Below are 26,545 nucleotides of genomic sequence, written 5' to 3'. Positions count from 1 at the left end.
GGAATACATACAATTAAAAAGACAACTTAGACAACTTGTTCAAATGACACTAATCCAAACTTACCAATATTTCTAACCAAAAAAAAAAAAGTTTATTCTTCCTCTTTTTTTAATGCAAGAGGTTTTACCAGTCTGGACACTAACAGTATCAAAATACTGGAAAAATGCACTAAACTCCTGCAGCACCTCTTTACTAAAGCCAGAAGAAACGCATCTCGTGTCTTACCAAGTGTTGTCTGAGAATTGGGATTTACATATTGATCCTTACTCCACTCCACCATGCACTTCAAGATCGATACTAAGCATTCCAATCCTTTTTTTCTCAAACTTAATTCCTAGAAAACATTTCAAAAGCAATACATTAATGGAATACAGAGTTTAGTCTTAACCTATCATGCCAAGAAACATGAAGCTTCATAAAGTTTGGTGAAATTTTTACCTGAACATTGGACATGCCAAGTTCTTGGCTACCCCTTCCTTGAGCAATCTTTGATAGGTCATTAACCAGCCTTTCAAATATATTTGCTGCATTTAAATCACAATCATAGTTCACGTAGATGTCCACTACGCTCTGGGCATCTATAAACAAAGTGACATTGTCAAACTTGGAACAAAAACTAGATCATTCAATGAAAGGCAAGTACAGTTTTGTTCTTTAGCATAAAAATGCAAAAACTAGAACCAAATGGTCCTTAATACCTGCACATATCCTTGTCAGCGTTTGTATAACCATCCATTTATGATCAAACGAGCTAGTAGAAGTTTCCAAGATATACAGGAAAATTTCTTTGAAGAAAACCTAACAAATATTCCAGGAAGAGGGAGAAAAAAATAAAACCTGTTACAAACACAGTCACTAACTTTGATGGCCAATATTCTGACATAATTCTGAAAGCAGTACTTTACGAGGTACAGGTGATAAGGAAAAAAAAAAGGAGGAAAGAAAGAAATACAACTTATGCTTGATATGTTCAAATTAGGAATTCGAATTATTACTCATGTACCTCTGGGGTTTTGTCCAGCTGAAGAATTTGGTTTATACTCTGATCACTCAAAACCAGAAGAACCTGGAATGATGTGAAGTCCTGAAGGACACTTTAGCCTAACAAGAAGTCTAAGATGCTGTCACAGTTCATTTGGGATTTTGAAAGGAGAAGTATTACCTCATTACAAAAGATTTTCTCTACAAGATGATGGTATTATGGCACAAACATAACAAACAGCCGCTTATGCCAATTTAAAGTATCAGACTTTCATTAGAAGGGAAACGTACTGACACAAAAGAATCACTCTACGGTATTAGATTATTGGAAGAAGGTTACTGGTCAGGCACAGCATAAAAAATGCAGCAGGTCCATTAATAGGAAAGTTACTCTTCCGTAAAAGAGGTATTAGTTTTCCCTGAAATCGCTTTAGTACAGATGCTTTCATTCGGAACAGACACTATTTTATCCCCTCTCCATTAGTTCCTCACCACATCCATTAGTATTATAGGCAGACTATTTCAGCTGAGCATGCTTAGCAGCTAGGGCAGGCTTTTTCTCACTTCTTCCCTAAGCAGCAGCAACTGCTGTAACAGTATATGAACTCAAAATGTGAACTGCTACACGGCATTACATCACCATCCTACACAGCATTACATCATCGTTCTGCACTTCTGAAAGCTCACCTCTTCATAGCCAGCTGTGGCTACCAAATCCACCAACATATGTTTTTCCTAGAACACTGCCAACAGTCTCAAGCCATCAAGCTCCTCTTCTGCGACAGCAGCGTGCCAATATCCAAAGATGTAACTACCCTTGCTTTTAATATTAGATATTCCCTTATACCACAGAGATTTTTATGCTATTAGCCAGGTAGAGATAAGCATAAAGCTTTAAGTCACATGTTTGGGGAAAAACAGCAACATTGATTTTTAAGCAACTTTGACGGTAAGCTATTTCCTCAAGCAAAATGCACTAGCAATATTTCCATTTTATTGGCTTCTTTAGAGAAAAAGAGGCACACAGCACAATCCCAGTTACTAGTCTTAATAAAGAAAGCATCCCTACGAAACATAAGGAGTTCAACATATAACAGATCAAAGACTTTCAAGCGCTTAAATATACTCAAGAGTACTAGACTGATTTTAGCCACAACTTTATGTAATCCAAACAGAGAAAGACATAAAATTTTAATAAACGTCACGCTATGAGCAATCCTTAGTTACATGTTTGCTGTTTTCTGATTTTTTACTGAAAGACAGTGGTTTTATATACTCTCTGGAATCTGGAAAATAATTTCTTTCTGGTAGAGAATTTAGAAAAAGAAGTCGCTGATGGAGCAGAGAAAAAAGTTTCAAGTAGAAAAATTAACCCCAAATCTAAGCTAGAAGAGAAATTAGCTGGAAGGTCTGCATACTACGAAGATACTTGAGATCTCTGTGCTTCTGAGACAGAGCTGACTTCTTGCTTCTGGTGTCAACTTTGGACAAGCATATCTTGGAATGAACAGCTTCTCAAAACCGCACTGATTATTTACATTTCAGATATTTAAAAATGCTATCTGTCACTATGTTACTGATTGCAATTCATGTCACAGAGCTGAGACTTTATTCCTAGCATATCGGAAAAGTAAACCAGAAAAGAGCTAATTATTTAGTTTGGTCAACTGAAAATAAGTGTTTTAAGATAGCTTATTCACAGTTATGAAAGAGTGGTAATGGTAACTATAGCTAAATGACACTCCAAATCCCCTGATATCTAGCACTTGATTTGCTGCAAATATATTCATTGACCCATTTAGAAATATAGTTACAATACAATTAAGGTACAACTCAAACTATTTTAACTGTCAGAGGGCAGTGTTAGCTGAATATTTAAGTCAAAGGACCAAGGGAGGGTCACCTTCAACAGAATCTGAAACCATTATTTTAAAATATGCCACAAATTTCTTACACAGATGAAGAATGCAGCCTCAATCCCAAAATATATAGATTTTGCATATTATAAATCAGAGCATATGGCTCCCCTTACAGCTCCAAGACACAAACTGAATGTGAAGTTATCTACTTGTCTACCCACATCTTCTGAATAACCTTTAGGATCAGTAGCTGAAAGAAGAGGAAATCTTAGCTCACAACCAGAAAAAAAAAAGTTTGTAGAAATTGCTGTCCCCCATACTTTGTAATAGATTGATACATTGGCAGCATCAAGCTTTTGGCTTTCATATTTGTGAGGAGGAAATGCAGCCCTGCTATGTGGTGATGGTCCTAATTTAGCATTTCTAGAAGCTGCTACAATACCGTAGGGTATCCTATATCCAATTTTCCTCAGATACGTCTTCATTTTCTGTTTGGAATTTGGGGGATGGATGGCAGCGGTGGAAGCTCATCAAATTTCTGTCAGGGAAACTGGATTGCAATGCATTTACCACCTACACACTGACTTGTAAGCTCTGCGCACACATAGCGAGTCCAACACTCTCTGGGAAGCAGGCTGTGTGACTGAAGAGCAGCTCGGCCCAGTCTGTCTGATGTGCTGAACACAGCACATGCACTACAGTCTTGCTGAGCACGCGCAGTTTGTCTTGAAAGTGTTCAAAATGCATCACGTTTTCAAGGCACATTCAATCAATCACCAAACCTGTATTTCTATTCAAGCTATGCTCAAGGAAATACTGGAAATCCTGTTGTTTCTCCCCAAAAAAGGCATCAAAATAACCTGGTAAGTGATCAGAACACAATACCCTTCTGACATGGTACTGGCAAAATGAGGTTCTTCCTCCAAAGCTGCCACAACATATCAACTTATACAATGACATCCATAGATGAAGAAATCCCTGAATTCAAGGTCCTTACAACAGCAACATTATCAACACTTCTCAGCATCTTTTCACGAACTTAACCTCCACACTTAGGGGGCAATCTGTAGGCTTCAGTATTCACATCGACTCCCAAAACATAAAATTACCAAAATGAACAGTAGGAACACACTGCACACACTACCACTTTATTCACCACGGAATTAAGATCTTCAACACATGGGACACACAAGAAGGTATCCATGTGGTTCAAATGGACAGAGTCGTTCCAAGAAGCTGCTGCTATCCTACGGCACAAGAATTAGAAGTCAAGAACAAAGCCTCTACATAAGCCTTGCTTTCCCCTATGACTTAGAATATATCCATCCAGTGAGAAAATTTGCAATGTCTGTCAGGACTGAGGTAACTCTTATTGCTAAGAATATGGACTTATCTCTACTTATGGCCCAAGGAGTTAAATCATGCGTACACCTTTTGAGACCTGAGGAAATGAGATTATCTTATTCAAGACATATTGATGTAGGCTCTGATATACAACGGGAACTGGCTACAATAATCAAATATCTGGGATTTCCCTAGAGAAAGAGATCTGTTCAACTAACCTCAGAGAGAATATACAATGCATTTCAAGACATTCATTTTTATTCTAAAATTCCTTTGCAAAACCATATATTACATAGTCTTTTCGTAAGTGTACTCATCTTCTTAATTTGTATTACGCAGTGCAGAGCTAAAATTTCCTGATTGCATTATTGAACATCGGTTGACCGAGCTTATCCACAAACCTACTCATTTCTGAGTTTCAGCATCATTCTATGATAGTATCATGCCACAGCCAACAGAAAACTCTCCTTTTAAATAAAGGAAACTAACTCATATAGTAATAGTAGTGAGTATGGGCATAATAAGCTATAATTGTAAAAATTCACCTCAGAGTAAATCAAACCATGTTTTGCACTGTAAAATTTCTTAGTTTATGTTAATGTCTATTATTAAGTGATGAAATGGCCTACTTCTTTATTAGGTAGTTAAAATATGATGGAATTTTTTTTGAACAGCCCTACAAAAGTTTTCCCATCATCTTCGACTTCACCAAACAACTTAACACTACCGCAAGTGTCACATTACTTTTGACGTTACAGAGCAAATCTTACTTAATCTGTAAGTATTGCAAAGGAAATGCTGCTATTTTATTCGAAGGGGGTTTCAAGGGCATTGTTGCAAGCAAGTCCATTGCCACAGGAAAATGTGAAAAAGAGCTTCTATGCATGGGAAGATCTGGCAAATCTTACATAAAAGTTGAGATTTAGAAAGGAAAAAAATTTATCTAAGCAAGACCAAGCTACACACAAATATAAACACATGTTCACTTAGCAACCCCCATCCCTTAAATTAGAAATGAATGTAACGTACCTCTATCTGCATCTTTAGGTGAGTCTTAAAGTTTGAGAGGAGGGTAAGAAATATGGAAAGTGAAAGTTCAAAGACTTCTGGAACTGATGAGACTCCATTTTTTGACAGTGCAACACAAAGGTACTGCTTAATAGCATTAATAAACATCTCATTTGTCCTGAAGACAGGTCCTGCATTTTGCAGAATGGACAGAAGCAACTGCAATGAAAGAATCTTTGATCGCAGTTCATGAGATCTAGAATAAAACAATGCAGCATATCAGCTCAGTGTAAGTCATAAAAAATAAAACATTCTCTTGAAAAGTCAACACATACTACAAAGACTTTGTATGTGGAATGTTCATGAAATAAACTCAAATTTCACACAACCTGGTGTAGAAAGAGTCATAAAAAGATGTTGATGTTTTTTGTTGAAGTGGTCACTCTTCAGCCAAGAATGTGGGCAAGAATAAGCTTTTCCAGTTACTGTTTCTCTCCATTACTATTGAGCCACTCTCCCGTTTGCAGCACAGCATCACAAAACAACAGCAACAGTAAGCAGTGCTGCCCATCTTAGCCAGAGGATAAAGGGAGAATTCTTTCCTTTTAATGGATTTTTCAAGATCCCATCTAAAATATCCAGCCCATCTACAGAACCCTGACTACGAAAAGGTGGAAATTCCTCCTCCTCTTCTATTTCCACCAGCATGGAAAGAGAGTTGAAGGACCATAAAGACAACAGTTGTACTGCCTAACCTACTTCCTCCCAACACTGAAATCTCTTTTCTCAAATACAGTATTTTATATTGTTTCTCAGTCACTGGCCCCATCCCACTCCAAGAGCAGCTAACATACATACCATGCCTATTTTAAGCATGGCAATAGCAAAGTCAGGCAATTGCAGTGCTTTCAAGTGCTCCATGGTAACATCACGCTTCTTACAGACTGAAGTAAGCTAGAATTCATGTCAGCACAGTGCTACTCTTTATGCTTTTTAAAAAAAAACCACCCAACCCCTTCCCCTCCAAAAAAACCCAACCCCAAACCACACACACAAAAAAGTGTACAGGAAATCTGCATCTATGAAAATATAATGCAATTTAAATAGCATTCTGGGTGAAAGCATTCTCTCCTCAGACTGCTGATGCTCCTTCTCACTTCTGATCATCTCAAAAAAGACTACAGCTCTTCTGAAGAGCAGGTATAGACACAAATGGCTTTCCCAACAAGACAGTCCACAGCTTTTATGGAACAACCACCCACTGACAGAGGACAGTTATGAAACACAGGGAACAATGACAGGAAATTTTTCATACAATACAGCCCAGACGTGGTAAGGAGCACTTCAAGTCAACACATGATACACATGATAGTTGGATATTTGCTGTATACTGCAAAAATATGAGCTTAATGAAAAAAAAGTAATTCCAGTCTAGCTAAAAACAAAAATGCAAATTAATAACTCAATGATTTCTGCATGCTGGCAAACAAAGTGGGCAATCAATCTGCAAACATTTCAAACTCACAGAATATAATCCCAAGATTAGACTTTTTGTCTGAAGACACTTTTGAGAAGCAAAACATAGCCAGTCACATTAAGTGAGGATCTTGTTCCTCCCATTCCTCCTAACAGGCTGCAGGTCAAAGTAAATGCCCCAAAACAGCCCTTTGTAGGAGTTCTTCAAGAAAACACCTGGCTCTGGACATTGCATAGCTGCATGGAACCTAACATAACAATCTCCTTTGATGCAAAAGGCTTGATTTTTGCATCACATTGTATCAAGCGTGCAGACAGCACATGACCAGACCATACTTTGCTATGAAATGTAAGAATTTAAATATGAAGAGAATTTCAATCATGAATAAAATATTAAATATTTCCAGCAAGTGTCAGCTCACAACCGAAGTCCTAACATGTTGGCTTTACCAATTCTGTATGATGTGTAAAGCCCACTTAATTTAAAACAAGTTTGAGGACTAAAATCTAATGAGTGAACCTTCAAGACATTTCTCCCTCATCTTATTTTATTCCAGGGAAAAAAGGATAAACACATTAAGCAGGTTCCCAGGAAGCTAACCTTGACCTCAACTCCCAGCCTTGTGATTTTCAGCTAAAGCTCCATGTCCAGTTACCTAAAATTTAAAAATATTTTCATTAAAGACTACTTCATAGCTAATTGCACTGGAAAGATGATTTTTAAAGAGGCAGATACGACTTTTTTTAAATGCTGTACATATCCTACGCCTCCTCTTCCAATTACAGCATGTTTGTAATAGTTTAAAAAGCCATTAATGCCTCAGAGCCACCGATAAATTCTAGGCACTTCTCCAACATGGGACATTTTCGAATGCCTTTGCAGCTAATTCTTGTTGCCCTAAACACCCTTTCCTCCAATTTGTTCTATATGAAGAGCTTAATCAGTTCTAATACAAACGTCAAGGACTCCATGGATTCAGATGAGATGCTCCAAGTGCCTCAATAGTTATTTGCCACTCTTCCAGAGGCAGTTAATCCATTAAAGCCTTTAATAAATGGACAGTCTTAGTCTCAGAGAACTGACTAAAACCCCAGGATTTTCGTGACATTTCCTGGAAGACAAATTCTCAAAAATAGTGAGGATAAACCTCATGCCTCAGTCTTCATTCTTGAATGTCCTGACTTTCCATAGTGCATCACTAGATAACAATTTGAAAATGGTTCTAGACTAACCCTTCAAAACCCTTTCTACCGCATTTTTTTTTCAGCTTATTAAATCCACGACACATATCAGTAATTAAATTAAACTGTCTTAAATTTACTTGCTTTAAAAGTTACACCTTGGAACACTAAAGCTGATTTTATGTTGAAGAACACTGGGCCTTTGACTATCGTCAGAAGTCATACTACAGTTTTAATATCTTAGGAACAAAAACGCATTCCTATTGAAAATTATTACCAATTGTTCCTAATGTGCAATAAAAGATGTATATAAATTCTATCCAAGATCAGAAAAGCAAAGTTCTTTGCCAACACTCACAACTAACTAGCACCCATCTATAGAGGAGAGTTTTGGGTTTTTTTTGTTCACCGCGAACAATCTCTAAGCCAAATGGAAAACATGGTATTTTCAGTCAGAGAACAGGATTTCCAAAACAGCCAAATAAAGACTTTGTTTTCAAAACATTTGTGTTTTGATTAAGGAGGCTGTCAAAAGTGTCCAGCCTGCAAAAGAATGAAACACTGTATCACGAATTTATCATAACCAGTATCAGCTCAAAGTGTGGAGCTTATATTAAGATGAAGTAGAGCTGGGTATATGTACTGGATACCAAATATGCAAGAGAGATAAGAAATTGTGGGGCATACAGCAATGGTTACGAACCTAAGTATTACTTAAAAGCAGAGCAACATTAGCCGAGACCAAAAATACCTGAAGACCTTCTTTACAAACCTTTCTGAAAAGCGTTATAAAGAGCAACAAGGAAGAACATGATGTACTTACAGGGAGCACAGGCGTTGTTAAGAAACTTCTAAACTGGTAGATGGGTAGCAGCAGTTGCTTTCATTTAACATACAAAAGATGCATTAAAACATAAAAGTACCTTTTCAAAGTTTCTAGCTTCTTTTTACCATACCATTATTTTCTCAATAACTGAGGACTCTCAAAAATATTTAAATAATTTCTTTTTATTTCCAAATAGAAAAGATTCATTATGAGAACTCTTAATTCTACTTACTTTGGATCTGGCGGTCCATCTGACAGGGGCTTCATGGAGAGTTTACACAGTGACCTGAATACAAGGAAGGCATCCTTTTGTAAAATGTGGGAAAACTTAGCACCAGGGGTAGGTCCTGAAGAATTTCCAGATTCCTAAAGAAGTTAACATATTTCAGTATTCCATTTTGCATTAGCAGGGTGTGTAGGGAAATCCCCACCTCCTAGCAACAAGAAGTTAACATATTATACAAACACAACCAATTCACTATAGCTTTATAGTCTCAAGACTAAACTAAATCAAAACAAAATATTCTGCAATCCAGTTAAAATGAACAAACTCACTAATAAAAATTGCCATCTCAGTAAAAAGTCAGAATTAATTAAAGACTGTCATGAAATTAGGTAGGTCAAGTTTAAATAAGGTAACTTGCCGTGAATTGCCTTCAGACATTTTCAGTAGATAACTAGTTTAAAAAAAACACTTGACATTTTAATAGAATGTGAGTAGCTATGTATCTTTGGCAAGATACATTTGGTAAAATTTCTATGGTACAATAATCATCCCTATTACTAAGTTCTTGCAATTCTGTATTATTGTTCCTTATATAAGCAATGTTTAATGTTAATCTTCTATTTGTATGGCATATGTGACTGTCATTTTTTAAGCTTAAAATCTATTATTCCCAAACCTAATTACTCAGTACACTTTGACAGCAGATACCCTCTGTCAGTTGACAGTGCATACATGCTGATATCTGATCCAACAGAGGGAGTATATTTTCACATCTTTTTTGTAATGAAAATCAAATCCTCTCAGACATGAAACTTTTTATCTGACATAACTGCAGTATAGTCATGCTATAGGCTTGAAATTTCTATTTATGATTTGAAAAGAGCACACTGAAATTATACAAATATGTCTATAATTGGCTATATTCTTCACTATGTATATTGAATGCTAGTTTTATAGTTTCTCAGGAGCACTTCAAAAAACAGGGAACTGAGTAATCTTCGAACAGTGTACTCTATGGGGCAGCTAAAAGTATGCTAGGATAAAAAAGGCATCACATGCAAAATTAACTTACAAAAATTTAAGTTAAATAGTGCATTAAAATAGAATAATGCTTAGAACATGACTTAATACTTGAAATTCATCTGAGTAACTTATTTTATGGAATTATAATAACACACTCTGCACAAGTGTTGGGCAACACTTAAAACATACTACTTTTTTCAGTATTTCCTAATTTATAACTGCCTGTACCTGAGTATCGTTGGAAGAGACAGATAATCTGTCATCAGGTAAAGATGGTGTATAAGCAACAGAAATTGGAGTCCCTGGAATTCCATTTGCCTGAATGTTTTCACTGTCACTGCCATCCTCTAATGTTACAATTGTGCCATCACCACCTGCACTTTCAGCAGTCCCTTCCACATCTATCAGAAAAGATGTAAAAATTATAAACAAATGTTACATAAGAATGCAAATTAAAAAGAGCTTTTAAATCTAACATTTAAATACTAAAACAATCATAAGCAAAGTATCATAAGGAGAAGCTTAAGGTAGAATTTACATGGCATTATGTAACTAAAAAAAATTCCAAATACTTTTAATTCCCACTAATGAAAATTACAATAAAGAAAATTACTTATAATTTTACATTGCCAGGTTCACCATTCTATCAAGTTTCCATGAAATATTGGGGGGGTGAAAAAAAAAGTCACTGATTTGATATACACTTTCCAACAAACTGAAAAATGTAGTGCTACACTGCTACTACAGAGATAGGCCCATTTGTGAAGAGTTTATGTGGAAACAAAACAGAAAAAAAAAGAACAAGAATTTGTATTTTAAAAAGAACATTAGTCTCCAATATAGAGAGTGTAAATTAATGTATGAAATCTTGCCCATTTTACTGTTAAATAATGCACAACTAAGGTCAGACAACTGAAACTGTTTTCTTCAGCATGTAAGTGTTATTTAAATAATGACATATTTAAATTAAATATTCAGAAGTGTTAAAATAATTCTTAATGTTATGATTCAGCCTGCAGTCACTATTGACTAGACAGATATTAATATAATACCTCCAACTACTATGTTCACCATTTCCTGCACAATACTTTCTACAATTTCTTGTGCCTTCTCTTCACACTCATTGCTTTCACCATCATATGTTCCTCCATCAGCTTTAGAAAGATCTTTAAAAAGAAAAACATACCCAAACAAATATTAATGAGAAACGTAGAAATTAAGGAGATATTTTACTTGCATTTAATATTTAAAAATTCAATTACAAATCTATTAATAGGACAGTATATGTGGAAAAAAAAAGCCATGTTTGGATGCTTGGAAAATAGTATTTGCAAAACATAAGCATTCCAGTGTTTAACCTGTAAATGGTAATTAATCCATAGGCCTATGCCAACGAAAGACATAAATTTTGTATTTTCACCTACATTAAACACTGAAAACTTACTGGTTTTGAGATGTTATTCTCAAAACTTTCACAATGTTACATAGGTGCAAAGAGGAATCTTTCCTACAGTGACTACAACAGAGTGTAGGGCTAAAGGATACTCATGATGAAGTTCAACAGTGGTAACAAGGACAACAGGCATTTTGCATTAGTCAACTATTTGAAAATATATGCCTGACTCCAGATTTGGGAGAGGGAAAACAAGACAATCCTCAAGCCTTTCTTTTCCCTCCCTCCATGAAAGAGAAATACACACTGATTACTTTCTGCTGCTGTGGCTTGGTCAGCTTCCGTCTGTTCATTTTCAGCACTAGAAATATCAGATCCATTTTCTGCCTCTATATCTTCTTGAAGGTTCTTGTCCACATCATTTGTGCTGTGGTCAAGCTCTCTCTCCTGTTCTTTGGACAGCTGATCAGTCTGTGTTGGAATATGTCTCAATTGAGGTGACTCAGGCTCATGATGGCTTACTGGCGACTGCTGTAGATGGTGTTGCTGTCTGTGTCTTTCCTTTTCCATCTGTTTGGCTTCCTGAAGCTACAAAAACATTACAATCACACAAGCATTTCACTATCAAAACAAAACAATGAGCTGTATACATATTGTATATATTGTTTTATAAACATGAAATCTCTATTGTCTCTGCTTACACAATGCCTTCAGAAAGCTGTAACAGTTTAAGAAAATGTATCCTTTGTGTATTTGTATAAATAATTTTATAATAAAATAAACCTTTGCAAGAGGGCTGCTTTCCAACTATGAGCATTACACTTAAGCATACCTTCACTGTGGAAGAGGGATGACTAAACTACACATAGTATAGGACCAAGAGTTGTCTGCCTGCCCTATAAGGAATTTCAGCCAGTAAATGTGACAATATACAAGGACTGCATGGAGAAACGTCAAGGCAGATTTTTTTCTTTTTTTGAAAGCTCTCACAAAGAGAAATACATTGGAGAACTTAAGAGTCTTCTGTTATCCTACAAGCACGTGGTTAAGGGAAAGACTAAAAAACAAACAAAGAAACAAAAAAACCCCAACACCTCAAAAACCAGGAAACATCCAGGGAAAAAAAAACAAAAACGGGAGTTAAAACTGAAAAGAGCAGCACTTCCAAAACACTACAGAAGACAGATCTTCAGGAAGAAATCATTATACTTAAAACTGTAAGACAAAGACTATTTCAGTTTCATGGTTCTGTAATCTGGAATCCCCAGAAAGTGAAGAATTTCTGTTACTTGTCTAATGGATCAAGACAACAGTCATTAAAGTCAAATCAAAGCAGGGTGTCCTTTGAGGCGATGGTCTAAGGACTGGCTTTCTATCCCTGCAGAGCCTAGTGTTTACCACCAGTTTTGTAACTTTTTATACTGTTATTTTGGCTACTATGATCTCAGCCCTTTACTCTTCCACTTAAAGCTTTCTATGATGCATCTTTTTGGGTGCTATAGATCCCCGAGTAGATACTACCTTTCAAATTACAGTTCAACTAATTTCTTCTAGAATTTGTTAGCTATCATATTAAAATAACTGCCCCGAGTGTACAAAACACAAGCAAAACTGCTTATCAACTTGCATAAAGACTAGGCTTATTAAGACCTCCATTGTAGAATAATAATAATAATCCTCTTCCGTATTAAGTTCCTTAAAAGGACAGCAACTTCACAGATTTCTCAAAGCATTCAGATACTGCATGACTTTTGCCATGACTTATCATAATATGATGTCTCATAATCTTCGACTGTGATGGTACCAGGAACCAATATGCAGTTGCTTCTGAGAGGAACGGAAGGAAGGAAGTACTACATATTCTTAGAGCAAACTTAAGATTTTGTAATAATACAGTAGAAATACTTCTAGAAGTAGCCAGGAATTCAAGCAGTTCTCAAATCTGGGCATCTTCTTTTTTGTTTGGTTGGGTTTTGGGTGGGTTTTTTTAACAGGAATTAGGACAATTACTTTGCCTTATTGATCTTTATTATCAGCAGTAGAAGGCACAGGGCATATGCTAGGCTCCCAACTCACAACAGCAATTTTAGTGACATATAAGTATCTGTTAGTGACTACTACACATTACAATGTTAAAAAATGTAAATGATTACATGACTGGGAAGGTTTTTTTGGTTGGTTTTTTGGGGGCTTTTTTTGGTTTTGTTTTAGTCATGGATTACTTCTTCATTGTTTATCATCACAACAACACTGGAGCATTTCACTAACACTGATGTACTCCATACGCACTCTCATGCGGGTAGTGTGGCATCTCTCGACAGCCTGACAACAGAAACTGAAGTTGAATACATCCATTAAATACAGAGGACCACTACGAGAAGTTTAAATCCTATATACCACCTCCAGCCCCCCAAAACACATTTCACACCTATTTCAGAGTGCAAAACACAAAAAGAACAACATAAGATACCAGATTCTTTTTTTTTTCAAAAGTACGTAAGTTAGGAAAGCCAAAAAGCTTTAATAATAATGATAAAACAAATCTCTCAAGCTGGTTTGCTTTTAAGAGCTAGTTTCTATATAAAGATACTGAGATACTCACTGCTTGATTTTCCATACGTGCAAAAATGACATTCAGCATTTGTGTTAGAGTGGCCTTGGCTGTGGTTTGATTTATGAGATTTTTGCTTGCTAGATAGATATTGTAACATGTTCTTACAGCCTGCAGCACTGTTCCTTCGTGGATTTCTATGTGTTGAGATGTTACTGCAGTGAGCAAAGCCTAAATAAATAAACACACATATATTTTCCAGTCAAAACTTTTCTTGTCAATCAAATAGTTTGCAAATGAATAAATATCAAAATTGGATTACTTTTAAAATATAACTAAGTACATATCTTGAACTGCAGTTTAATTAAGTTTTCCCATGTACTCTTGTAGCCATATCAGAACATGATACATACCAGTTATATTAAATTGAGAATGTTTTTAATCAACATATCTAGGAAATACATATGCTATATCATAGCATATAACAGCAAGAGTTACCAATGGAGTTATCAGAGATGTAGTTAATAAAAGTCATCCCAGAATTTTCTAGACACAAAACATGAACAACGGACTACCTGTTAAAACCTGGAAAGCAATCCAAAGGGTCCAAAAGTTTTTTTACAAATAAATGTAAATGTGAAGAACAAAGACCGAGTATGAGATTAGGCAGTTATAAGTGGGACAACTACCCTTTCTAAACACTCTCTTTGGGTAGATGCTAGAATATTGTCTTGCCCTCTCTGCAGAAATTCACTTCTTTCTTTCCACTTGAGCTAGTATCCGCCTCTCTTTTTTTAACAAAAAAAAATGTGCAAATAAACCTCTAAAAGATTAGGTAACACAGAAGTTAAGAAACACATTATCTTTATGTGAGGTAGAGGTACGCTGGATTAAAGAGCATAAATAGAGGCAGATGAAAGCTGAGGACAGGGTGTGAAGACATTGTCAGGGTGCGTGTTGGAGACTCGAAGGAAAGGGGAAGAGCTTGGTTCACAGTAGAACAAACATGTTTATACTGATCATTGTACTCCAGTAGAAGAAATCAGGGAATTTTATACATTAAAGACTTTGACAGAGTTAATGATTTAATGGGATGTTTAGGGTAAGAAAGAACGAACTGGAAGCACTGGAAAACTCATACTTTTGTAAGTTCATCACAGTTAAAAAAACAAAAGATATTTTAAGTGTTGTGCAATTTACTCATCAAACCATGCCTCATTTCTCTTACTGACATTGTCAGCACCTCTGTCCACATGTGGCACCAACAAGTGGACAAAGGGTATCCATTGCTCACTCAAACTCTTTAAAAATCACTGTAGAGCTTAACAGGAAAAAGAAAATCAAAGACCCACCTCACTGAGCTGCTGCTGAAGAGACCTGAATTCTACTCCTAGATAAGCAGTCCTCTTAAGGTCCCTTCTCATTCTACTCATGGTGCCTCCGTTCTCTCATCAGAAATAGGGAGGTACATACATGGATGACTGTACTTACATTTCTTACTGGAGAGTATACATTCTTAACTGCACGACCACTAAACAGCAACTCATGCTACAATCTACCAAATAGTACTGCCTAAATGCCCAACAGAAGTCTTTTTTATTAAAAATCAAAAGAAAAAAAAAAATCATCAAAAGACACCCAACCAACTGAAGAAAAGAAATCACAAAGGTAGGCAAACTGTAGACAATGACTTTGTTAAAGGAACTTAAGTTTCCAAGCACTGGCACTGTTCTTTTTTTCCTCCCAAAATTTAGTTTACATGTCACTGGCCTTCTAAAAACCAGGAAGTGCGAAGTTGAAATTCATACCACCATCCTTAATTCTTACCCTCTCTGTGCAACGATTCAATACCTCCACAGAACTTATCAATACCCTGCTTCTCCTAATGGAAACATCATTCAGGCAGGAGGACATATAACAGCCGTAACAAAATCCAGTGCCTTATCTGGATGGAGATCAGTGACAAGTGGTGTCCCTCAGGGGTCCATACTAGGACCAGTACTGTTTAATATCTTCATCAACGACATAGTGGAATCGAGTGCACCCTCAGCAAATTTGCAGATGACACCAAGCTGAGTGGTGCCTTCGACAGGCCTGAGGGTCAGGATGCCATCCAGAGGGACCTGGACAAGCTCCAGAAATGGGCCCGTGTGAACCTCCTGAGGTTCAACAAGGCCAAGTGCAAGATCCTGCACCTGGGTGGGGCAGCCCCCGGTATCAAGACAGGCTGGGGGATGAAGGGATTGAGAGCAGCCCTGCCGAGAAGGACTTGGGCGTACTGGTGGATGAAACACTGGACATGAGCCGACAATGTGCGCTCGCAGCCCAGAAAGCCAGCCGTATCCTGGGCTGCATCAAAAGAAGTGTGGCCAGCAGGTCAAGAGAGGTGATTCTGCCCCTTACTCTGCTCTGGTGAGACCCCACCTGGAGTGCTGCGTCCAGCTCTGGAGCCCTCAGCACAAGAAAGACATGGCCCTGTTGGAGCGGGTCCAGAGGAGGGCCACAAAAATGATCAGGGGGATGGAACGCCTCTCCTATGAAGAAAGGCTGAGAGAATTGGGGTTGTTCAGCCTGGAGAAGAGAAGGCTTCGGGGAGACCTTATTGCAGCCTTTCAGTACTCAAAGGGGCTTATAAAAAAGATGGGGACAAACTTTTTAGTAGGACCTGTTGGACAGGACAAGGGGGAATGGTTTTAAACTAAAAGAGGGTAGATTTAGACTAGATATAAGGAAGAAGTTTTTTTACAATGAGGGTGGTGAAACACTGGAAGAGGTTGCCCAGAGAGGTGGTAGGTGCCCCATCCCTGGAAAAATTCAAGGTCAGGTTGGACGGGGCTCTGAGTTCAAGATGTCCCTGCTCATTGCAGGGACGTTGGACTAGATGACCTTCTAAGGTCCCTTCGAACCCAAACTATTCTATGATTCCATTCTATGATCTCTATATCAATGAGTCTGCCACTAAAACCTATTTATACACTTAAACCATTCACCACCTGTCCCTTCCCCCCTCCCCTTAATACAAACACCTTCTACATTGGCCTACACACGCAATTCTGAGAGTCGTATTTTCACTTATCTTTCATTAAGTGTTGTACTGTTCCACCTCTACCTTACTGCTAGGAATTCCTGGGGAGTTTGTGAGACTTGCAGATACTGAGTTAAAACACTCTGAACCCCATTAATTAGAGTTGCACATCTCTTTTGATCAGGTAACATATCTACATCCCCTATACCACAGTACTCCCACACTTCAAAGTTTATCCCCAAAGCTACTCATATCAGTCACAGCTCTGCTGACTTCTCCAACTCTCTCCTACATGTTTCAGGAGCAAACGCTATCACCCTGAAGGCAGATAACTCCCAGTGATTAGATTCTGCACTCTCTGATCTGGCTGGAAAGACTGCACACCTGTACGTAGTTTAGTATTCTACTTTTTCAAGTTTTGTGCTTTATAAAGTCCTGGAAGGCCAAAACAGAAAGCTCCCTTGATCTTTCACTAATAATTTTGCAACAGAATTAACCTTGAAGAACTTCGTCTATGCTAGTTTAAAAAAATACAATCAGTAACTCTTGAAAACAAGCCAAACAAGTGGAGCCCAGGCATAAACAGACAGCTATTTTTTCCAAAGCGCTACTGTTTGGGCCCAATATAGTAAGTACTTAGATTTAGTTAAGATTTCTCTCATCCAATTCCAAAACATAACACTGAGACACACACACTTACAATACATGAGTTTAAGAACCACCTACAATTTCTCACATGGAAGATAAGGTCTCTTGCTGCCTAGCATTTAGGACACTAATGAAAAGGTGCAGGAGAGCAGGGGGATCAAGTCTCCATCTCTTTTGTTCTAGCTATGTTATTCATAAAGTTACTCCTTTGTGTCACTTTCCGTCTCCTTGTTAAATTCGGGTGATTAAGAATTTGGTATTTGAAAGTCCAATTTTAATTTCCACCTCAGTTCAGTAAAGTCTTATGGGTTTTTTTTTCCCCAACTTTTAATAATAGGAGACAATGCCTGCTCATAGAAAAAGGTGACAAGGCTACAGATCGATGATGTGCTCTTTTGTTTTAACTGGCTTAACAGCCTGAATTTCATAGTTTCTTCAGTGTGCTTGTTATGACTACTAGAACTTGGTTCTTTTCACACCACCTGATGTGTGGAGGGTGTGGAGGCGAAGAAATGTTTACATACACACAGAGACATACCTCCTTAACATGTTAATCCAAATTCACTGAATAATTATATCTATGCAGACTGAGAAATCAGTCTTTCCAGCAGGGCTTCTCCTTGCAGATATCTAACTATTAAAAAGTTCAACTTGGCTATAGAGGTCCAGACAGTCACTTCTTTGGGTTTCTTTCCTTCACAGGCACTAGAGACAATGAACCCTAATGAATACTATACATGTTTGTAAACTGATAAGCATTTTTAACTTTGATCTTTTGCTAATATCTTTCATATTCCTTCCAATTTAGAGCCATCCTCAGGCTATTATTCATGCTTGCTTCATGTCTCAATGCCACTTCTCTTCCTCTACTATCACAATCTAGCAGAAATATGAGAATGAACATGAGACAGGAAGTACTTTACAATTATTTTCTGACAATGTCCTTCCTTCTTGGCAGCTTCCATTCAGGGCTCAGTTTGACAGCATGCCCTAAACAACATCACCTCATTCTGTATCATAAAAGAGTACGTCATTACCACAACTGGTGTGACAGCTAACCCGAGAAACCACTCGGTTATGATCAGGAGCGGCAGTCCTGCTCCTCTGAAACCCTTGACAACTCAGATGTTAGAAAACTAATCCTTCCCTTTCCCACTTTCTCAGTTTTCATCAGATTACTCCCCAACCTTACTCTGTGGCCAAACAGCTACTAGGTCCAATGCAAGGAAGAAGAGAGGGGAGACAGATGAATAGAAGACAACCACCTCAGCAACAGTCCCCAGTTAAGCAGGATTACACAAAATCTCAAACTGCTACAGAGCAATGCATGTCCTTGAGAGGTGGAACAATAAAAGCTCTGCTTTCCTCCCAGCCATACACTCTTGCTGCTTACTTTGCAACAGGTCTGGGGCATGAAGCCACCTGTGCTATTTTAATGGCAACACATTAATACAATTAAAAACAAAACAGAACAAAAAGGTGTTTTTCTGATGTTTGGTTTTGGGGTTTTTTTGTTTGTATGTTTGTTTAAAAAGTGATTTTAGTTGATTCAGAGTATTAAATGCATGCCAGGACAAGAGATGGGGTAGGACAATGCCTGGGAGCAAAGCCTGGACAGAAAAATGCCTCTCTGCAGAGGTCAGAACAGCAAGCTACTGCAGTGGCTCTACTGACTATGGAGTCACAGCATTAGGTTGCTCTTTTCTATCATGGTAAAGATTGCTGCTCAAGGCTTTTTGCAGCTGAGTTCCCACTCCTTCTGGTCACACTTAGCTCATCTGTTTTCATCCAATATCTTCAGTGTGAGCTAAGGAGAGATGCTTAAAAAACAAAGCCTACTTTTACTGTACTCCTCCCCTTTGCTGTTCTTTAGGCATGGAAGGAAATGTAAAAACACTGTTAGCACTACGTCATTTTACTTCAGGTCCTTCCACAAAAGCTTTCTTTGTCACAAAGCCTGCAAAAATACCAAGAGCCATCAAGCTTTCCTTGTCCTGAAACTACTGGCTATTGTCCTGACTGTGAGATTGTTTCCTTATGCTTTCCTTCCAGTCCTTCACACCTATTGTTCTGTATTTGAGAAAGACCCTATTGTTCTGTGCCTCTACCCAGTTACTATAAATAAAGCTTATTCGTTTTTATAAACAACCATCAAATGGGTTTGGGAAAGGAGAAAAATCTTCAGGATCATTTCTTGAGTTACAGATTATCATATCTTTGTATGATACCCATAGTATTTTTTCTTTTAGCCTGAAGCATGTTTGCCTATTTAGTGAATTTCCTATTATGTAAAATGAGTGTATTAGAACAGTACAGGAAGTATCACGATTTGTGAGGCAAAACGAATGTAGTTTAAAAAGTAAACTAAATTAACATTAATTCTCTCCTAAAAACATCCAGCATCTATCTGTACCTGTAAAATTTTCATTCTTCTCACACTGAATATTCTGCAAGAACAGAATGGTTACAGTGAAGGAAAGTAACTACAACCAGTAGAACGATTTAAGAATGCACAAGAGGTAGATGCACCTACATACAGACTTGCCATGAAGCCTAGTTTTCAACTCAGGGTCATTCTTTTCTTCCTCTCAGCCAACTCTGATCATCTTATCTTTGGAAGATTTATGACACAGTACAGATGTCACCTGATCAGCACAGGCTTACTTTGCATAAAATACTCATAATTCAATTGCCTGGGAACTCTCGAGCACTTGAGACAGCACATAAAACACAGTGGCCGTAACCCCTCTCTGTAGTGTATTAGCTACTGGAACCACATAATTCCGTTTTCTCCTTATTCCTCAGAATTAGTTAGCTTTTACAGTCTTTCCATTCTATAATCCAACAATAAGGTGTCCTCTATTTTTAGTTAGTTTCAAAAGGCTTGTGCAAGCAATGTTTGATTCAACTTTCCTTCCTCCATGGACACCAGTCATACTGACAGCGTGACTAGTTGTAAAAAGACACATACAAGAGTTGACCTTATGAAAAGTCTATTGCACATGGAAGACTCAGAAAGCAGTCACATTCAACTTTTTAAACTACAGCTATCAAGCACATACAAAAATTTTTCTTTGCCAAACATGAGCAAGTTAAGCTGTAAAAGTATCTCGATAATAACAAATACTTATTATACAGCAGACCAAGGAAAGAAAACACAGATGAGGATAAACAGTTGCTCTCGTGTCCCATTCTTCTTCCTCATCCCTATTCTTTCTTTATAGATTTTTACAAAATTTTAATATAATTTTTGTCAAAATTGTAGTTCTTCAAGAACAAAAAGGCCACACAGAAATATAAACAGAACTTCAACTAAAGCCTCTGCAGGTGTCAACAGGTACTTCTGCACACACAGACCACAAATACTGCATCCAGCTCTGGAACCCTCAGCACATGGACCTGTTGGAGCGGGTCCAGAGGAGGGCCACAAAAATGATCAGGGGAATGGAACGCCTCTCCTATGAAGAAAGGCTGAGAGAATTGGGGTTGTTCAGCCTGGAGAAGAGAAGGCTTCGGGGAGACCTTATTGCAGCCTTTCAGTACTCAAAGGGGGCTTATAAAAAAGATGGGGACAAACTTTTTAGTAGGACCTGTTGCGACAGGATAAGGGGGAATGGTTTTAAACTAAAAGAGGGTAGATTTAGACTAGATCTAAGGAAGAAATATTTTACGATGAGGGTGGTAAAACACTGGAAGAGGTTGCCCAGAGAGGTGGTAGATGCCCCATCCCTGGAAACATTCAAGGTCAGGTTGGACAGGGCTCTGAGCAACCTCATCTAGCTCAAGATGTCCCTGCCCACAGCAGGGGTGTTGGATTAGATGATCTTTAAAGATCCCTTCCAATCCAAATTATTCTATGATTCTATGATCAAGGTTCTCACATTTTAGTGTGGTGTTGGTGATGCAGCTGCCCTGGGGGAGCACTGCTCATGTTCTGAACAATAGCCTGGGAGTGCTAGCACAGAAAGCGGGAGACCCAGGTTCCCTGCCTTCTATCTCCCTGGTGGAATTAAAATTCTTCAGAGAACATGCTAATCACCAGGACTACAAAAGAATCTGAAAAGACACATGATCGATTCTTCAAATCATACTGGAGAAGCTGGGTCCACACTCAGCCCAGAACTGAAGAGTTATGAAGCCTAAGAGAATACGACTGACTTGGCAGTTTCATTATTCCCCCAAAGGAAGTCAAAAATTCTGGTCTTTGCTAAGATTATTTCTAATTTTGGTGCTTTTTAGTGTCCAGTGTACTGGACAAACACGGAGTCAAAGCCAAAACAGTACTCTCCATTTTCCCAGCATTCTAACATGGTAATTAGCTAAGTCTAAACAGTCAAAAAACAAAGGCACTAAATGAATTTACACGCTTAACGCATTTTACAATTGTTGAAGAATTTACTTTCTCAACTATTTTCTTGGACAGAAGGAATTTCAGCTCACAGATACCCCCTTTCAGGCAGGAGGTTAACTTTTTAACATCTTGACCAAGAGCTGAGAAGACGGGAATAAGAAAGCATTCGGAGAGAAGGTATTACAGTGAGAGGGAGATATAATGGTTTCAGCCACTGAAAGTTTAAATCAACAAAAACTTCCCTTTGCAACATGAAAAATGTCTTAAATACTTGGGCAAAACAACACAACAAATCTAGACAATCTAGCAGCGTAAACCAACGTTTTTAACAACTATCTGCTGGAGAAGTGGAGTGTCAAGAAAAGGAAGATTTGAGCTATGAAAAGGAGTAGGAGAACAAACTACCTTCTTTGCAGTAAAACAAGTAAACACGATCTGCAAGAAATGTCAACACCTCAAGGCTGACATACACAAGAATACGAGGTAACAAACACTCCATTCCTCATAATTAACTTTAACTGTATTCATCACTACTGCTCATCATCACAACCATTCAAAGACTACTGTTACAGGAGTAGGGTATGGTATTTCCACTAGGTGGCCAACTTTTATCAGTTGGCACAATAATTTCCCATAATAAATACCCATAATTAATGGGTGCAATCAGAAAACTGCTAAGGTTCCCCAGAACCCCCCAGAAACACTTACTTGTACAACCTCCACATGCTATGTTTATATAAGCTATGGAAAGAAACCCTAGACCTCCTTCAAGCAAAGTCTATGACACAGCAGCACAAAGCTACCATGGTTAACGCCTGACTGCCAGGTCTAATTGCATTTCATAAAATAATTCCAAAATGGATTTAAAAATCTGCTGCTTAATTACCATCTTCCCCACTGGGAATGCAGGATTATTTGATAGTAATTCCTCACAATTAGAGAGCTCCACTGATCTGTTGTGAATGAAATTTCACCCAGTGGTCTGTGCGCAAGACTTCAGGTCACAACCATGACTTCACCCAAAATGCAATAGGAGAGAGTAGGGAAAGGAGCATAAGGTAGGGAGTTTCCATCTCAAACAAACAGGATCAAGAAAATATTTTAAAATTACCATTACATTTACAAATTAAACACTTCTGCTTTTGAACTCTGAGGCTATGAATGTCTTCCTGCTGTCACCACTATAAATACCGGAAGTATTAATCATATTACCTTTATTATTTGTAGCTGAACCCCTTCGTCTGTTTGAGGGCCTTGAAAACAGCCACATATTGTCTCAATAATTCTATCAATTAATTTTTTGCCTGGAGCTGTACTGTCTGGAGCATTCCCTGTCAAGTGCCCATATGCTATAAGTTTCTGGAGAGGAGAAAAAAACCACATAAATAAGAACTTAAAAAATAAGTCAGCTTTTTGTTATAATAAATAAGTTCATTTGATAGCCCTAACTTGCACAGAATAATTAAAACAGTACATTTTACCCCAAGTCTCATAAAACATCAAGATTTTTTTTTTAAACGTCCTCCAGATTTATTCAATTTTCACTCAGCAACTGCAATACAAAGTTTGTCAGCAACCTTCACATTAAAGCTTTTGTTCATCAGTTAACAATGTTTTAAAACAAACAGGATTCTAAAAACTAACTCACATCACACAAGTCTTCATATGTAGTCAGCACACAAATGCTTTTATACCAGATAAACCAGCTGCAAATGCTTTCTATTTAAGCTATTAGCTAGTCTTCTGTTTTTAACTGATCTATTATCCCTTTCTCTCTCTAGGTCTTCAATACTTTGAAATGGAATTTATTACAAAATTAACAAAATCCTCTTCCAAACACTTGAGGCATGAGAGTATTTGTAAATCTCCATGGCCCACCTACTTAAAAAGTACACAGAGTAGCAAGGCATCATAGTGCAACAGCATGCCTGTGCCTGTGAATGTAAATACATTAATTGAGTTCACTGTTGGGCTACACAGGAGAAGCGAATGGCTAAATTCCATGCTCTAGAATTTGTTTTGAACACATCACAGGAGCTTACGAGTTTTGAGAGACTAGACATCTCAAATTGAAAATATTTTGCTGCTATTCTAAATAGCATAAAACGGATTTGATAATGCTATACCTGCTGTGTTAGGTCAACACACAGATATACACATGAAAATAGGTAGCTGTACACTAACATAATAAAACTGATCCAAATGTGTAACTGTGGTAATACATATATACACAAATAAATACATACATGTGCTATATAATAAATAAGACATACATTCACCTTTTGTGAGAAATATATTCAATTTGGTTGTATGTGCAATAAAGTAACATAATAGAAAAACAATGACATTATTTGTTACATGCAACTGTACTTCCCCTCCAAACCAACAGAATTTTATAGTTGACAGTTAAAACTCATCTTCATACAGACCTGTAAACAATCTAGAGATGTACTGACAATCCTGGGGCATTTCGACTGGCATGCCAATTCAAATGGTAGGAAGTATTTGTCCGCTTCAATGAAGCTTGTCTTTGATTTCACAGGTGGAAGAGTGCTTGAACCAGGCTTTGCTTCTCCATGAGGGGGACTAAACAGAATGATTGTATTAGAATGCTGTAAGTGATCACACAAATAGTTCTCACCACCACAATGTTTATGAATGAAATAAAATATCAAGAAAATTAACATTAGGAAAGAGTTATGAAGTTAACACAATATTAAAATGGTCGTATAAATCTTCTTAACAGCTTTTATACTTCATCTGTCTCCTTTATGGATCAGGCAAATTGACCCATTTGCACACTAAGTAGATATTCAGTGGTCCCTGCCGGTTTGAAGGCATAAAGACTTGTTTCCTCTGAAAATAGGAAAAGACTCCCTTTACTTGGTTGGTGAAGGCAGAGGGGAAGAAGGGAAGTCTATTCAGTATCATTTCCACATTAAATGATAACTCTGAGAGAAGTCTAGTCTGTTACTACTAGAACAGATAAAAATACAACTTGTCAAAAATTTTAATGACCCTGAAAGTTAAGAACTACTCAACTAATGTATTACGATATGAATTTGGTTCAGTACTCTAGAGAAAGTACATTTATTTTGGAGATTAAATCATATCTGAACTTCAATCCTGGACATACTCAGGGGAAAAACAAACAAACAAAAAAAACAACAACGAAAAAAAAACCAAAATTTTGCTCTATCTGTGCTTTAAATGACACCACAGAATTTAAGAGTTCAGTGGTTACCAATGTATCTCACTTGGGCAATGTATTTGAAATGACCAACTGTACGAAATTTGAGAAAATTATTAGCGTTGAAGTCTTACTGCTTACAGCACCTTTAGAAAGGGCATGCTCATTAATACTTAGCTAAAAAGGACAATTAAGAATGGGTAATTTTTCACTCATTTGTGTGCATCAATACAGTTTGCCTTTGACTTAAAACAAGATGTTCGGATTTTTGATTTCACAGAATAGCTCAACACCTTTATATAAAGCATTCCTGACCTTTTTGTGCACACATAGGTATCTTTACATAAAAGGTAAACTACACCGTCTTACACAGATTTGATAAGTGCTATAAAAATAGAAAAGAGCATAACTTCTTATTCTATAGTGAAGGATTACAAAACTCTTGCAGTAATTCAAATAGATCTTTACAGAACAACTAATTTCAAATCCAGGCCTTATGCATTTGTTGCAAATTAAATCAGATGCTTCAAGGAATGCAGATCGTAGAAAATATATGTTTTTCGTGTTGCTGAAGCAGAAGAATGAACTGCTAAGAGTTTATTACAAATCCAAAGAATGAATGCAGTCCCATACATCATGGAGAGAGCCTTTAACCAACCAGTATGATAAATTACCAATTTCAGCTTTTCAAAGAGCAAGCTGGATTGTACTTGAGAAGATGTTTGGTACCACATTCCAACAGCCCGCCTTGTTTAGGCTGCTTAAAAAGGGCATCTAAATTCTACGTCTTAATAGTGAATAATTAGTGTTAAGATTCTACTTTCCACTAAACAACTTCTCTTTTGAACGTTTAAGGATTTATCCCTACATATTTTTTTCCTGAAGAAGAGTAGAAGTTTTTCTGTTGGATGCATAACTTTATTGCCCAGAATTGTTTTGCTGGAAACAGAGCCCTTTTGAACAAACCCCAAATCAGATAAGTTGCAGAGGAAGTACGTGATTCTTCTATGTTCTTAAACCTCTCTGAAATTTCTATAAAAGCTCTTCTCTGAGGAGTAGAAGGGTGGTGTCTCTTGCTCATGTCTTATGACAAGACTGTTCTTCATCTAGTGATTATGTCTATTGAAACCATTAAAATTAGGTTAAAAAAGCACTCCGGAAATAAAACCAGAATTTTTCAGAAACAAGGAGCAGGCCATGATGAGCTCCGAAAATGAAGAACCCATGCCATATCAAGCAACTGCAGAAGCCTGAAGCTTCTCTTAATTGAAAGCTATTAAAAAATGCCCAAAATAATAAATATGAAAGATGATGCTCCATTTGTCTCTGGAAAGATAATTCAATAAGCTTACCCCCTTGCTGATGATGGAAGGGAAGCGAATAGCAGGGAGAGGGGAGAAGAGAAACCCAAAAGGCCTTTTCTTTTTAATGTCAGCAAAGAAATTACTTCAGCTGTTTTTT

The 26,545-nt window shown here is 37.4% G+C and overlaps 1 protein-coding gene across 3 annotated transcripts in view; it reads right to left on the bottom strand.

Moving 5' to 3' along the window:
* Positions 1 to 26,545, bottom strand: part of ARFGEF1 (ARF guanine nucleotide exchange factor 1) — a 98,946-nt gene that overhangs the window by 38,781 nt on the left and 33,620 nt on the right. For 2 of the 3 annotated variants that reach the window (XR_012672324.1, XM_075141683.1), the window contains exons 3-13: positions 24,324 to 24,480; positions 23,107 to 23,253; positions 13,922 to 14,101; positions 11,634 to 11,907; positions 10,979 to 11,092; positions 10,155 to 10,327; positions 8,910 to 9,043; positions 5,215 to 5,449; positions 700 to 799; positions 440 to 579; positions 227 to 335 (exon numbers count right to left, since the gene is read on the bottom strand). Coding sequence is in view for 2 of the 3 variants with exons in the window: in XM_075141683.1 (XP_074997784.1) it covers positions 227 to 335; positions 440 to 579; positions 700 to 799; positions 5,215 to 5,449; positions 8,910 to 9,043; positions 10,155 to 10,327; positions 10,979 to 11,092; positions 11,634 to 11,907; positions 13,922 to 14,101; positions 23,107 to 23,253; positions 24,324 to 24,480 (1,763 nt within the window). In the remaining variant the exon portion in view is untranslated. Of the gene's footprint in view, positions 1 to 226; positions 336 to 439; positions 580 to 699; positions 800 to 5,214; positions 5,450 to 8,909; positions 9,044 to 10,154; positions 10,328 to 10,978; positions 11,093 to 11,633; positions 11,908 to 13,921; positions 14,102 to 23,106; positions 23,254 to 24,323; positions 24,481 to 26,545 lie in introns of those variants that run through there. The other variant, XM_075141684.1, reaches the window with a different exon arrangement.

The sequence above is a fragment of the Calonectris borealis genome, chromosome 2 (genome assembly GCF_964195595.1).
Source record: "Calonectris borealis chromosome 2, bCalBor7.hap1.2, whole genome shotgun sequence".
Classification (NCBI taxonomy): Eukaryota; Metazoa; Chordata; class Aves; order Procellariiformes; family Procellariidae; genus Calonectris; species Calonectris borealis.
Note: the sequence above shows the minus strand (reverse complement) of the source record. Positions and strands in the feature narration are given on the sequence as shown.